The 13,803-nt window shown below is 30.8% G+C and overlaps 2 protein-coding genes across 2 annotated transcripts in view; both read left to right on the top strand.

Moving 5' to 3' along the window:
* The first annotated feature begins 571 nt into the window (after nt 1-571).
* On the top strand, nt 572-2,414 carry LOC140434166 (uncharacterized). Its single transcript, XM_072522231.1, has 2 exons — nt 572-1,606; nt 2,213-2,414. The coding sequence occupies exons 1-2, from the start codon at nt 727-729 to the stop codon at nt 2,392-2,394; spliced, it is 1,062 nt and encodes a 353-aa protein (XP_072378332.1). The 5' UTR covers nt 572-726; the 3' UTR covers nt 2,395-2,414.
* Nucleotides 2,415-3,313: 899 nt separating this feature from the next.
* The window catches only part of Rme-8 (receptor mediated endocytosis 8), a 52,090-nt gene continuing 41,600 nt past the window's right edge, over nt 3,314-13,803 (top strand). Inside the window, exons 1-8 of the mRNA XM_072522227.1 lie at nt 3,314-3,606; nt 3,664-3,925; nt 4,240-4,402; nt 8,878-9,058; nt 11,071-11,325; nt 11,748-11,997; nt 12,835-13,007; nt 13,073-13,280. Coding sequence (XP_072378328.1) covers nt 3,536-3,606; nt 3,664-3,925; nt 4,240-4,402; nt 8,878-9,058; nt 11,071-11,325; nt 11,748-11,997; nt 12,835-13,007; nt 13,073-13,280 — 1,563 coding nt within the window. The 5' untranslated portion in view covers nt 3,314-3,535. The remainder of the gene's footprint in view (nt 3,607-3,663; nt 3,926-4,239; nt 4,403-8,877; nt 9,059-11,070; nt 11,326-11,747; nt 11,998-12,834; nt 13,008-13,072; nt 13,281-13,803) is intronic.

Here is a 13,803-nt window from a genome sequence, read left to right as displayed (position 1 = left end):
AATTCTTGAATATTTATTCACTTTTCAATTGACTACAATTGCCAGGATATATATTTAAGCAATTTTTTTACAAAAACATAGATCTAGAAAGTTATAGGTAGGTACCTTTGAACAATTAAAGCAGTGTTATATGAAAATTACCCGTAAATTTTGTTTTTTGACATAATTTAGGCTGATTGATATATCGTAATACAATTGTTTTAGGTGTAACTAGTGATTTCTTTGTTTATAATTTATATTTCTATTGTTTATAATTTTTTTATGATCACAAAGAGGTACGTTCCTTGATATATTTAGATTTATAATCATTATATCGAATATAAAGTTAAATATCGCTGTAATGAATAAAGAAAATGTAAAGATGTAGAGTTTATTAAGAGTTTAATTCTGGCAGGATAATCTTGTTTGAAGAATAATATTATTAATAATATTTTTATGCAGATTAGTGGATGTGTACGTAGGTTTGTATTATTATACATTACCAGTTTACCATATACGGGAAATTTAACACCGGGTCGTTTTTTAGAGTACATTTTAATTTAATGATGACGTCAGTTACTTGATATTAAACAGCTGATTTATTATGACAGAAACTGTGCGCCTTTCATACTCGTCAGACTCTGAGTCTAGTATCTCAACAAAAACAAGTAACTTAAAAGGAAAGGTTAAACAAAAGGGCATTGTAGTTTAAGTTTAAATAGAGTTACATCACTTTATTTTGGAAATATGAACATCAGCAAAGTGGTAGAATGTTTCGTTTGTCAAAAAACTTTCAGTACTTCTTCAAATTTAAGGAAACATGCCAAGAAATTTCATCCAGATACGGTTTTAGTAGAATCGTATTATAAAAACAGTAAACATTTTAATTTTACATGTGAATGTGGAAAAAATTTTAACCATATTCGTCACTTAAAGTCCCACAGAAAAATTCATTTAGATCAAAAACAAAATAACTTTTTGCAAAAGAAGTGTCCCTTGTGTGATTTTTCAGAATGCAAGAAGAGTTTAATGTTAGAACATTTTCAGAAAGCACATAGTATTTTTGTAGATTCTAAAGAATACACATTTTCCAATATTGAACAATTTGAAAAATGGAAAACTGATATAGAAATTGAGAGTTCTAGTAGATATATGAGAAAAGCAAAATGTAATGAGTCAAATATTAGTTACTATTGTTGTCACCGTTCTGGGAACTATACACCTAAGGACGATAGAGTCAGGTGCTTAAAAGGACAAGGATCCAAAAAAATAAATGCTTATTGCCCAGCAGGTATGAAGCTAATTCAAAACTCTAGCGGAGACTGCAAAGTTCTGTTTATTGAAACACACATAGGACATGACTTAGATTTGGAGCATCTTCAACTTACACATTTAGAAAGAAAAGATCTGGCAATTAAAATTGCTTCTGGGATGGACTTTGGCGAAATTATACAGGAAATTAAGGAATCAGTATACCCAGATAGTACTAAACGATTACATCTCGTAACCAAAAAAGATCTAAGAAATATCGAAGCATGCTTTAATCGCTCTTCTGCAGTAGTTTTAAAAAATAAAGAGGATATAAATAAAATGAAAGCAGAAAAACAAAGTTGTCTTCATCTGAAAGGTAATACTTAAATATAACGTTCAGATAATTACTTTGAAATTCTTATCAAGAGCAATTTATTACTTAAGATTATCAATAAATGCTGATCACATTTCTATCCTGCTCTGTTTTTTACTGTATGCTATAATTGGCCCAAAATGTACCACGTGTTGTGTAAAATGGTTGTCATATATCTTACTCTTATTATAAAACCTCCATTCACAATAATTAAGTCAGTATAGACATTGGAACTTATACCAGACCAAAATAAAACAGAGCTCCATGGGTCTTTCTCTTTCATATTTTGTATTTTCCTCTCTACCTTCAGTTTTGATTTGTACTGATTGCTTGGTTAGCATGTACAATATACTGATATGCTTTTTTTCTGGTGTATAGGCCATGGTATGAAATTATTTCTTAATGTTTCTGAATTAGCAAATTTGTTTCTGTGTTAGCTGGATGAACCAAGTATAATATTTCTTTCATAATTTAACTGGATCATATCTTCTTCGATTTGATTATTTGAAGAGTACTTTTACTCTTTTTATTCTGTCTATCTGCTTATTAAGAGGCATTAGTGCACCATGTTTTCGATCTGTAGACTAATTAGTATTTTTTTTATTTTAGAAACAGAAATAGATGCTGTAGAACTTCAGAATATCAAAACCAATGAGCATCTAGAGGAAACTAAAGAACAGATTTTAAAAGAGTTTTCTGACTACCTCAGTAAAGTAAATTCTATAGTAGAATTAGAAAGATTAAAATTTGTGTTAAAATCACATTATGATTCTTTTGTATCTATTAAATAAATTGTAAATAAGGTACTAAATCATCCATATTATTTCATGTCTATGGGAAGCATAACAATAAGAGTTTTAAAAGCATTTAGGTGAGTATTTTGACGAAAAATTCCTTTTCAGAACCATTTTGAGTAATAAATGGTCTTAAACAGAGATGTTGCCTATCCCCTACTCTAGTTAAAATTCATGCTCCAGAGGCAGTATAGAAATGTAATGTTCAGGCAAAGAATATAGACGCTTAGCGTCTATATTCTTTGGTACAGGTATGCTCTGAGCATACCTAAACCAACTAGGTACCTCATGTTTTGCCAACACTTAAAATCGAAATTTCATGTTATAGGTTTTGAAGATTAGGCTCAAAATATGGAAATTCCATAATGACCGGTCAATGGAAGTGATACATTTTATTGATCTCATGAGAATCCTAAAAGATGGCAAATATTGCGCAACCTTTATTTACAAAACAGTTTTATAGAAACTGAGTTTATTTACGCCAAAATAAAAACATGAATCCTGAAGCTGCACTCTTCACCTTTCAAACGCATTTTGATTTTTATCGATAGGACACTCTGATCAAGAGATATCGAATTTTTACCATCGAGTTGAGTTTTAAAAAATGATTCACGAGCGTAACACATTCAAAATCGGCGGTAGCTAATTTTGAAAGATATATTGTGTTGTATTTCTGGAAAAAGGAATAAGTTGCACATAATCTAACAATTTTTCTTTTCGACTTTTCTTATTTATAGGTATAATATATTTTTATCAAATAAAAGGTAAGTACGGTCCTCGTATTTTTTATATTATAACGTCAGAACAATATCAGATAAAATTATTTCTCTACAATAAAAATTTTATTCACATGTTCCGTAGGACGAATCAAAATACATAATATTACATTAATACTTCACTTGTCATTTGGATAGATTTGACGTTTGAGTTTTGAGTAATCAACAGCTGACACCCCCAAAATGTTTTTGTGAAGGATAAAAGTTGTGTTTTCTATATAAATTAATGCGGTTTTTGCTTTTTTATAGATATTATTTATAAGTGTTTTTGTTTCGATACCCCGTAACTTAAATGAACTCTTTATGCCGAAGTTGCAGGCTTTTTACTTTAAAATATCAAATTGTGTAAAGAAACTAGCAATATGATGCCTGTAAAGGATAATCAAGATGTGGCTTGCTTCTTTTGCACAAAACACACAACGTGGAAGGGAAAGTAAGTCTCAAAATATCACAATGTAGGTAAAGTTGTTACACAAAATTGTTATTTTAGATACAAAAGAATTTTTTCTGTTGGCACACAAGGGATTACAACTTATAATCCTAACAATTTGGAAATTACAAATAGATGGCCATACAGTGATTTCATATCTATCACTCCATTGAGAGGTGGAAATCACAATGAATTTCAGATTACTATGAAAAAGGAGAGGAAAGTAGATAAAATGACTTTTTCCTCTGATCTCAGAACATTCATCCTAACAGAAGCTCTTAAGTTTAGAACTCACTTTTCTGAGAAACCCAAGGAAATACTGGTAAGGCTTTTGCACTTTTAATATTTACATGTTTTCATGTAGTTTTTTAGAAACTTTGGAAACATTAACAAATCTATTGAAATTTTTTAATGGCACTTAAATTTTAAGATGATTTCTTGTGCTGATAGCTTTTAACATATATTTGTATTAGTATTAGATATTAGTATTAAAGAAAATTTATATGCAGATGTATATAATGGTTGGACAATAAATTAGAAGTAAGAGTATGGGATCTCCCATAAACTCCATAAAACAGTTATAAGTACCATTAGTAGTATTATAAGCATTATGATCTTTGCATGTGTGTTTTTTAGAGATACCAAGCTTACAAACATCACTGGTCTGATATAAGATTGCCAATTATACTAGAAGTCACATCATATTCTTTAGATCAACTAGATCCTACTAGTAATACTGTTCTTGCCAGTTACAGTTTCAAAGATATTGAGGGAATATGTACAGTTTCAGATTATCCTGGTGAGTTAATTTTTAATTAGTTATCAAAATTCCAATTTTATTTTACACATATTTAAGGAATAATCAGTATTATTATTGTTTTTTTAACCTATTACATATTGTTTAACCCTTAAATAAACTGGGACAAATATAAATATTACATAAATAGACAGTCTCAACTTTTTATTGAACATAAAAAAGGAAGTGAAAGATAACATTGTATTGTTTTGTCTGTGGTTTGGGTTATTTTTCTGCCATATCATATTACACTGACCCAACTGATATGCCATTGTTTTTATCTAAATACCTTCTAATTTTGCTTATATCAGATTACACTTCATGAGAATATGAAACATTGACAACCAGTGTGGTGTAGTGTAAGGGGGAATTTTATTAAAATAATTTAAACAAAACAAATAAATTAATCAAATAATAAATCTTTTCTGCATTTCAAGTTATTTCTGTCTTGGTACAAGTGATCTTAATTACCTGTAATTTCAAAATATATTTTTCACTCTGGAAATAAACTAGGAAACTTTTTGTCATTGGTATTATGACACTCCATGAAGGTCTATGATCTTCTTTTCAAGTTTTTAAGTCATTTTTTGTTTTTAACCCTTTAAATCATTTGATGCTTGTATGGATGATTAACTTTAAATATAACTAAACCTTTACCTGTTCCTTCTCTTGTTATTTTTACATCTAATTCTTTATTTAGTACATATTTTGCATGTTGAGAAACATCTCTATATATTGTTCTTAATGAATTGCTTTCCCATCATTTTTATATTCCCTTCATAATATGGACTACATAATATTTGAATTACAAGTATTAATAGTTCATGTGTATATTATTTTACTTGTCAAATTTTACACACTAATTTTAATGTCTTTATATATAATGTAAAGAATATATTTTCTTTTTTTTTCTATGATACAAGAAATTTTGAAAACAAATTATATAAAATTACTGACATTTTTAAGTGAATTTCATGTTAATATCATATAATTACAGCTCTTCTTTATTATATTTTGTTACAATATATTTCTCTTTACTAATTTTGAATTAAATTTATTTTAATTACCAAATCCATTTTTTTAATTAAAACTAATGATGTTTTTATATTTATTGTATATAAATTAGTTATATGTACAATATACTAAGGAATATTATATTGCTAAATCAAATATGGTGTGTATTCAAAAGACTCACCATTGATGCACCACATGCCTCTCCCCTAACTGTACCCCAAATTTGCCTTGAAATTAAAGTAGGTTCTCCATACGAATCTTTCTAAAAATGCCTTATTTGTGAAGTGGATATTGTTTAGGTAAATGCGGTTTATCAATCTAGTCAATCAGTTTCATATCGAAAACTTATCGGTATCATGTGGGAGGACGAAACATTTTTTAAACAGTTTTTAAATGGCAAACAATAGCTAAATGCAATTGTTCTTTCATATTATTTGCTTAAATACTTGTAAACGTCAATATTGTTTATAAAGCACTAAAAAGACATGGTTTTTTTATTTGTTGTTTGTTATTTGATTCCTGTATGTCTATGATCGGTTGACGATTACTTCACTTTTTCTTATATCAAATTGTTTACAATGGTTTTAAAAAGTTGAAAGATTAGCTTTACATGAAATATATATTAAAATTATTTATTTGAGCATAGATATTATACAGGGTGATGTGACATTGCTAACAGGTAATAGATTTTTGATTTTTTTAAAAACTAAATATTTTTAGAGAACTAAAGAAAGTTATAATCAATTTCAGTAGTAATTTAATTGAATATAAATATATAGGAATATAAATATAAATCTTCTTTTTTATAGTTATATATTATGTGCAGATTTTAATTCTAAAATTACAATATTCCCTTTTTGGTAGTTTTTTTTTTATGGAATCAACCACCTATTCTCACAAACTGAAAAGGGAAATTGTTGTTGTTTTAGTAGTAAATTTAGAACTGTACTTCTATAAATTTCATATTATTTAAGTAAGAATTGTCAGCCCAAATAATTTCAATCATACTGAAATTATCTAAGAAAAATATGATTACATATTTGTGTTTATTTTCATGTGTTTAGATATATAAATCCTCTTTAGACTTTAAGATTTTGGATTATAAGCTTAGTAAAAGAAATAGATAACTTGCATAATTTGTGATTATTTATTGAGGACATACAACTGAGTTTGTAGGAAAAAATGGCAGGTTATTTTTGTTAATGTTTTTTAATAAGAAATTTATTTTTATTAAATTAAAAAAGTATAGCAATTCTTTCCATTATATACTTTACTGTATGGGGTCTACCAGAAAAGTATCCAATCTCCATTTATATTTTATGTCAAAAGTTTCAGAATTCCTTATGGGCTACAGTCATAATAAGTAACTCTTCTGACAATTACTGTATACTGCAGTTGCCAATTGATAGTGTCTAGTTCGTAGTAACATGCCTTTGTTTACAGTCTTTCTTGCATTTATCCCATTTCATTATCACTGAGAACAACGGAGAGATTTTAGCAATGCATTCTTATTCAGTTTTGCCTTAAACTCAAAATAAGTTATCGTAAAAGTACTTTGGAGATGAATATATAAGCAGTGTACATAAAAAATGATTAAATTGGTTTAAAAATGATTAGTCATTCAAGTCTATTTGTTTTTTGAATATGAAGTTGTTGTGTCTCACAAGAAATGAGACAATCAATGACACATTTTACATTGAAGAAGATTGTGTAACATAGTGAGAAGAAAACAGTCCCTTTGTTGAGCAAGCGGTGCTGGATTTTGATCAGAATATTGCACCAGTTAATTTGTACGAACATTTGTAATAGTTTTTGGCAAAATCTAAGGTTACACAACTCAGCCAGTCTCTTTATAGTTCCTATAAGGTGTCCTGTCGCTTTATTTACCCACATATCATCTTATAGGCCCTCCTCTTTCTCTTTTATGTTTTTGAATGTATATCTATACAATTTTTTCCTAGTTTTTCGCTTTTTTCCTTCTTTTTGGGTTTCACTTAAACACTTTTTTGTGATTGGATGTACTGAATACATGACTGTGCTGTATAAATTATTTGATCCATATTTCATCAGTGATCATGTTTTGGTCTTATAATTTTTCTGATTTATTTGTTATAATTTCTCATTTTAATTTTCCCACAGCTAGTTTCTAGTATTCCATCTCTTTGGCTCCTATTATTTTTTCCTACTGTTTCTTCAGTAATCATAGTTTGCATGCATTATATTATTATACTATAATATCTTCTCTTTTTGCTTTTGATATTATTAATTGTTATATCCCATAAGTATCCATTTAATATTTAATTGCTTTTTTCCTGTCATATTTTTGCAATATTACTTATGCTAGTGTTTCGCAAACCTCGCGCTAACTGATATAGACGAGGGAATGCTTATAAATAGAGAACAACTGAACAAGGTAAGTTAATGACACTGCCATTTTTACAGACAGTCTGGAAGTTCTGCAGACGATTGTCTCAAGGATAGCAGAAATAAGTAGCAGGTTTGGACTTGATTTTAATATAAAAAACATGGTTATAATCAAAAATAGGACAAAAAAGGGACAATTATTAATTGACTAACAACAGATAACACAAACTTGCCAAAATCTCGCAAATGTATGTACTAGATCTTTTCTATGACGATCGTAACATAAACGCTTATAAATTACTTTAAATGTTCGAATCCTAGTCATAAAATGGTACATATTGCCCATCCTGTTGTACGAAAATGAGATCTTAGTATTTAAAGAAGATCTCTGAATCGCATAGAAGCTTTTGAAGTGTCATGTTACAAATGAAGATATCTTAAGGACAGCTCATATCCAAATAGAACTACTAATAGATCTTGTTAAACAGCGAAAGGTTTCATGCTTGGGCCATTATTCAAGACATGACAAATATAGGCTATTAAATATCATCTTAATGGGGGAAAATTGAAGGTAAACTCGGACCTGGTCCCAAGCAATATTTATGATTCATAAATATAAGAAACTGGTATGGTATGCCTGATATTAACACAACAATCAGATGAGTGAAAGGGAGATTCCTATGTATTCATGTATTCCTCCACCAGCGCTAGCGAGAACGCCTACACGTTTCATTGCGTACATTAGCACAAGACGAAGATCTCTATGTACTTGTATACTCATTCGTGTTTGATTTTTTGTTCACTTGAATCGTATTTCCAAAACGTTTGCGTGTAATGCTATTCATTTCAAACGACTGCTTCATATCGAATGAGTACTGATCCGACAGAGATGAGAACTTCATTTATTGAACAGAAAAATTCACATGCGCTGCAGGATCCGAATACGCGGTTCATCAAAATAAAAGTATTATAAATTGATCTTTGAAAAGTTAGGATTAAACTGACTAAACCCACGACCGTATTCCATATTTGACTTCTCTATTTTTGGAAGCTTACACTAACGAGTTTTTAATAAAATTTAATATAAATTTCCTTTTAAGGAGGATTTGTGATAGTTTGCGGAGGATTTGGTCGTTTGCATTTATTTCAATCGCCGCATTATGAAAGTATCAAAAGTAAAATTTTGGAATCCGCAACCGCCAATTTAGGAATTAATATCAAGGTTTTAAGTAAGCCAATATCTTTAGAGGATTTTCAAGTTCAACGATTTGGAAAGTACAGGTAAGACTTTGGATTAAGCTTATAACACTATTATTTCTTAATATATACACAGTTTGCGACAGAGGATTGAATTCCAACATGTATTTCCGAGTATTTCAGTAACAGGATTAAAAAAAATAAATTATTTGTGTGGTTAAATATTTTAGAATAACAGCAAAGTTAAATAATTTTGAGGATGTAGAAAATGGGTCTATTAAATAACGAGAACTAACATTTGTGATGACCTCGGGTTTCTCAAGACATTTATTTTGATCTAAACAGACAAAATATGAAAATCGTTTCATTATTTCAAATTTATATAAGTTCTACATGTACATTTTCGGCTTTTGTAGACGTTAGAAGGTTATTTTGACGATATTTGATCCGTGAATAATAAATCGATGATTTTGGGAATTAATTAGAAGCCACATTCATTTCTCAGCGTGAAATGAATGTCTACGGAAGGACGCATCCAATTCAACACATCAGACGGCAAAGGAAAATCGGTGGCTACATTCAACACATGTAGTCACTGAGGCAGGGCGAACGTAGTGAAACACGTTCAGCTTACCTGTTCCGGTAGTAGGTAGGTAGGTATTCTTTGTTTAACACACCAAGAATGCCACTAATGGATTTCTGCTCGGTCTTTTATACATAAAGTGACGGTAAAAAAACATGTTCTGTTGAATACATAAGTGTATTCTAGACGATAAGAGTATATTATCGTCACACACTATAATACATTTCATTTTCAGTTCATACTTATTTACTCATTTTCAGGTTTAATATAATTTTAATCTTGTATCCCTATGACGCTCCATATAGATTTTTGTTTATTTGAAACAACACTGGAAGTCTTTCTCTCTCAGCTTTTTTAAGAGGCCTCACTTTCTCTTTCAAAGCTTTTACGGACAAATCTTGTTCATTTAAAGTAGATTTGCGTCAGAAACAGTTAGAAGTCTCACTGCGCAATATCCGGCGAATAAGGCGGACAGTTTTACTCTTGGATTGGCAACCTCTTGACAAGACAATGCGAATGAGCAGGCAGATTGTCTTGTAAATAACCCATAAATTTCCTTCCACAGTTCGAGTCTTTTTCCTTATTCTCTCTTAAAAACAGTACTTAAACGGTATTTGTCTGCCATAAAGAGTTCTAAGATTTAGTCTACTTAAAATTTCTTTATTATAATCTGCAACTAGAATTCCCAATATGTATGCGGACTACCTAAGAAAGTTATTCCAGACTTTTTTTTATAGAATTTGTGTTGCTCATAGAAAGGACTCCAAATTATGATAACTTGTCATACCTCTTCAGAAACGTTTTTCTCGTTTTTTTTTCATGTCCAAGTTATCATCTCTCAGAACATCTATCGGTTGGTTGAGTATTGTCAAAGAATATTCTGTCGTTGTTGTTGTTTTTTTCATTGCTGGATGAACCGGCATTTTACTTTTGCTTAGGCGCCAATTTGTGACGGGTAGCTCTATCAGACACCAAAAACATATTCAAATAAATAAATAAACAAAACTTCTATACATAAAAATACAAAGACGAATCCTCGTAAATAAAATCGACGGGCTGAGGTCCGACGTCGATGCCGTTGAACGGAAAACAAGCGGCGAATGGATGGGTAAAATAAAGGACGATCTTCAGTCAATACCCAAAGACCATGGAAACGGCCGATGAATACTCAACCGAGAGGTGGGATGGAAGGGATCGATCAATACTCGACCCAAGCGATAAACGGAAGCTGTCGATCAATACTCGATCGCAGGTATGGGAGAAAGGAAGGTGGCCTCAGATCAGTACTTAGAGATAGAAGCTCTTACCAGACCAATACTCCAGATCGAACTTGATTCTCTGTCGTTGTTCACGGCGTTTTATACTGGTAGGTTGTTTGTGGGAGTGCGGGCATACTGAGAGAGGTCCAGTCGCCTGCAAGCGTTGACCGTATCTTCGTTACAACTTATTGTTTTGTTTATACGATTAATGTTACTCTAAATGTCTCGTTTTAATGATTATGCTTTTGTTTTAGTGATGATGAATACATTACTGCTGTATCAGAATTCTCCGTGTACAAAATTCAAAAAGCTAGACATAATGAACCTGTTCGAAGAACGCTGTGTCTCTCGGAGCACTGTATATTAGAAAGAGATCCACAAACCTACAGTATTTGTACTCTACAACCATTAAATAATATATTTGCTCTCGTAAGAGATAACAGCAATCTGCAGCTGTTTTCTATTGAGTATTTAAATGGGCAGACTAGAACATATACTACAACGGATAGGTAAGTTTATTGATCTGACTATATGACACTTATATGATACGCTATATACATTATATGTGCTACATATACGTCTCATGTCCTTTGATTTGAGGTGTCATGTGCTAGGATTCGGCTAGTTTTTGATTTTTGTGCTCAGTCAGAGGTCTTCTTCAGGTCAATAAAGCAAATTTACCTTATAGCGTATCTATTATCATTCATAGTATCATATGATATCTCATATGTCGCTATATGTTCATTAATAACATTTCAAATATAAATTGATCACACTGTATATAAATCTGAATAATCACTCATCACATCACAACTGATTTACAGAGTAGAGTCGATCGTTAAGTTAATAGAAAAGCAAGTAGCACTGCTATGGTGGTTTAGCTTGCTTTACAGAGAGAAGAGAATATTAATTTTAATATTAAACATTTTAGAGATTCACTATTAGCATCATTGTTAGATGGCGTAAGAGCTGCAGGTAATAAAGATGTGCACGTAACGATGGTTGCCACCGATAGGGGATTGAGGTTAAGTCCTCTGAGCATACCTGTAGATGAAGAAGCAGAAAGTTTACACCTGAAACTACTTATGAATCCACCACCTTCCAAACCTTTTTCTCAATGTTTGAGGAGGTTCAATAGCAATATTCCTTACAGCGGGCTTCTATACAGCATAACACAAGAGGTAAGAGGATATCATAAAGTTTTTGAAACATAGGGTTAGGTAATTTGCCAATAAATTGAAACACTGGTTACATAATTTGGCTAAATACAAATTCTATCATTATCATACAGTTTCTGTTTGCGTCCTCTGTCAGACATAGGTCTCCCCAAGATTTTTCCATTTATTCCCACTTGTGTGTATTGTGTACAATCTCCCGTCTTCGATTGGGATGCCCATATTGCAGCACTTATTTCTTCACACAAAGAGTGCATCATTCAGATATATTTTAACGAGTGTAGATGTTGTGCATCAGCCTTACTTTAGATGCTTACTCATATTTGTTTGTTTTATTTGTTAATTTATGGTAATTACTTCATGATTCTCCAATTCAGTTGGCTGGTAACTTTTGTTAAACCCAGACGTGGTCTCCATTTCGAGTAAGAGTCAGTATGTTCCTTTCGACTAAATCTTAAATCATCGTCTCCACTTCGAGTAAGGGTCAGAATGTTCCTTTCGGTTAAATCTTAAAAAATCGTCATTATGTTGTTTTATTTTTAATTTTTATAACATTTAAAATGTAAATCAGAGGTTTTTATACCGTTTTGAAGCGACTGAAGCAAGTCATCATACTGTTTTTTTATATTAATAATAAAAGTTTACCCCTTTTTATTCATTATATTAATGTGGGATTACTTACTTTCAGGTACCACTGATGATGGTCTGATAGTACCAAAATTTTTTTGGAAATTGTAATTTTTGTGGATATTTTCATAGGTTTATTAATTTTAAATTAAACTGTACTGATTAAAGTAAAAGTTTTTTACTTTATTCTAAGTTTTTTTCTTATTTTTCTTCTAGGGTATATTTTCAGAAAATAAAGAAAAACTTATCACAGGCGTACTGCAATCGTTGGTATCAAAAGAAGGTGACCAAAAAACTATTAGCTTAGTCGAATTGGAAGCTCAATTCCAAGGGCTAAGACGTCTAGTAGCCAGTAAAGTAGGATATGCATCATTTACAAAATTACCTGGGTAAGCAAATTACCAAACACATTTTTATATGGAACTAAAAGTTGTTTTAAACTATTGTATTACAGTTTTAGGGAAGCCATAGGACACAAAGTTATTGCAGCATTGAAAAGAGATGATTATGCCGTGACTCAAGCTGCTATAGATGTCATTTGCGCATTGATGCATCCTATGCATGACGATTACGATCTGAGACAGGAACAACTCAACAAGTCGTCGTTGTTGCAAACAAAGCCGTTCCTAGACAGTCTTTTGAACATGTGGACTCAACATATTGTAAGTATCTACGGTTTATTTATAGTTAACAAAAACAAACTTAAACTAATATGGTTTTTATTACTTGGTAAAAAATTCTACTGATAATTTAATTTTATCAGACTCATTCATATTGACAATTTAGATATATATATATATATATATATATATATATATATATATATATACATTATACATTTTAAAGTAGATGACTTTTAAATGATATTGCCAATATTTTGGAGTTGCGTTTCTGAGACGACTTAATTTGAAAATTAAAAAGAAAGGGAATATAAGTAAACTGGGCAACCAAGCAAATCTAACAGAGTATAAAATGCAATAGAGGAGGAATTAAATAGAGATGAAAATCTACTAGATGAGGAAGGGCGATTGCAACATATCAAGAACAGTATACTAAAAGCGGTACAGCAGGTTATAGAAGAACAAGAGAAACATCGAAATGCAGGGGGGTTTGAGGTCTAATGTAGACTGATTATAAGGCAAAAGGACGATACGAGGTTAAAATATTTACAACTAGGAACAAGAA

This window comes from Diabrotica undecimpunctata, chromosome 2 (genome assembly GCF_040954645.1).
Source record: "Diabrotica undecimpunctata isolate CICGRU chromosome 2, icDiaUnde3, whole genome shotgun sequence".
Taxonomy (NCBI): domain Eukaryota; kingdom Metazoa; phylum Arthropoda; class Insecta; order Coleoptera; family Chrysomelidae; genus Diabrotica; species Diabrotica undecimpunctata.
This window is presented reverse-complemented; position numbering and strand designations above follow the sequence as displayed.

What these genes read in the sequence shown, in the direction of transcription:
- LOC140434166 (XM_072522231.1), top strand. Translation starts at nt 727, where the DNA reads ATGAACATCAGCAAAGTGGTAGAATGTTTCGTTTGTCAAAAAACTTTC. An exon ending in AAGTTGTCTTCATCTGAAAG is followed by an intron (nt 1,607 to 2,212) that starts GTAATACTTAAA and finishes TTTTTATTTTAG; the next exon opens with AAACAGAAATAGATGCTGTA.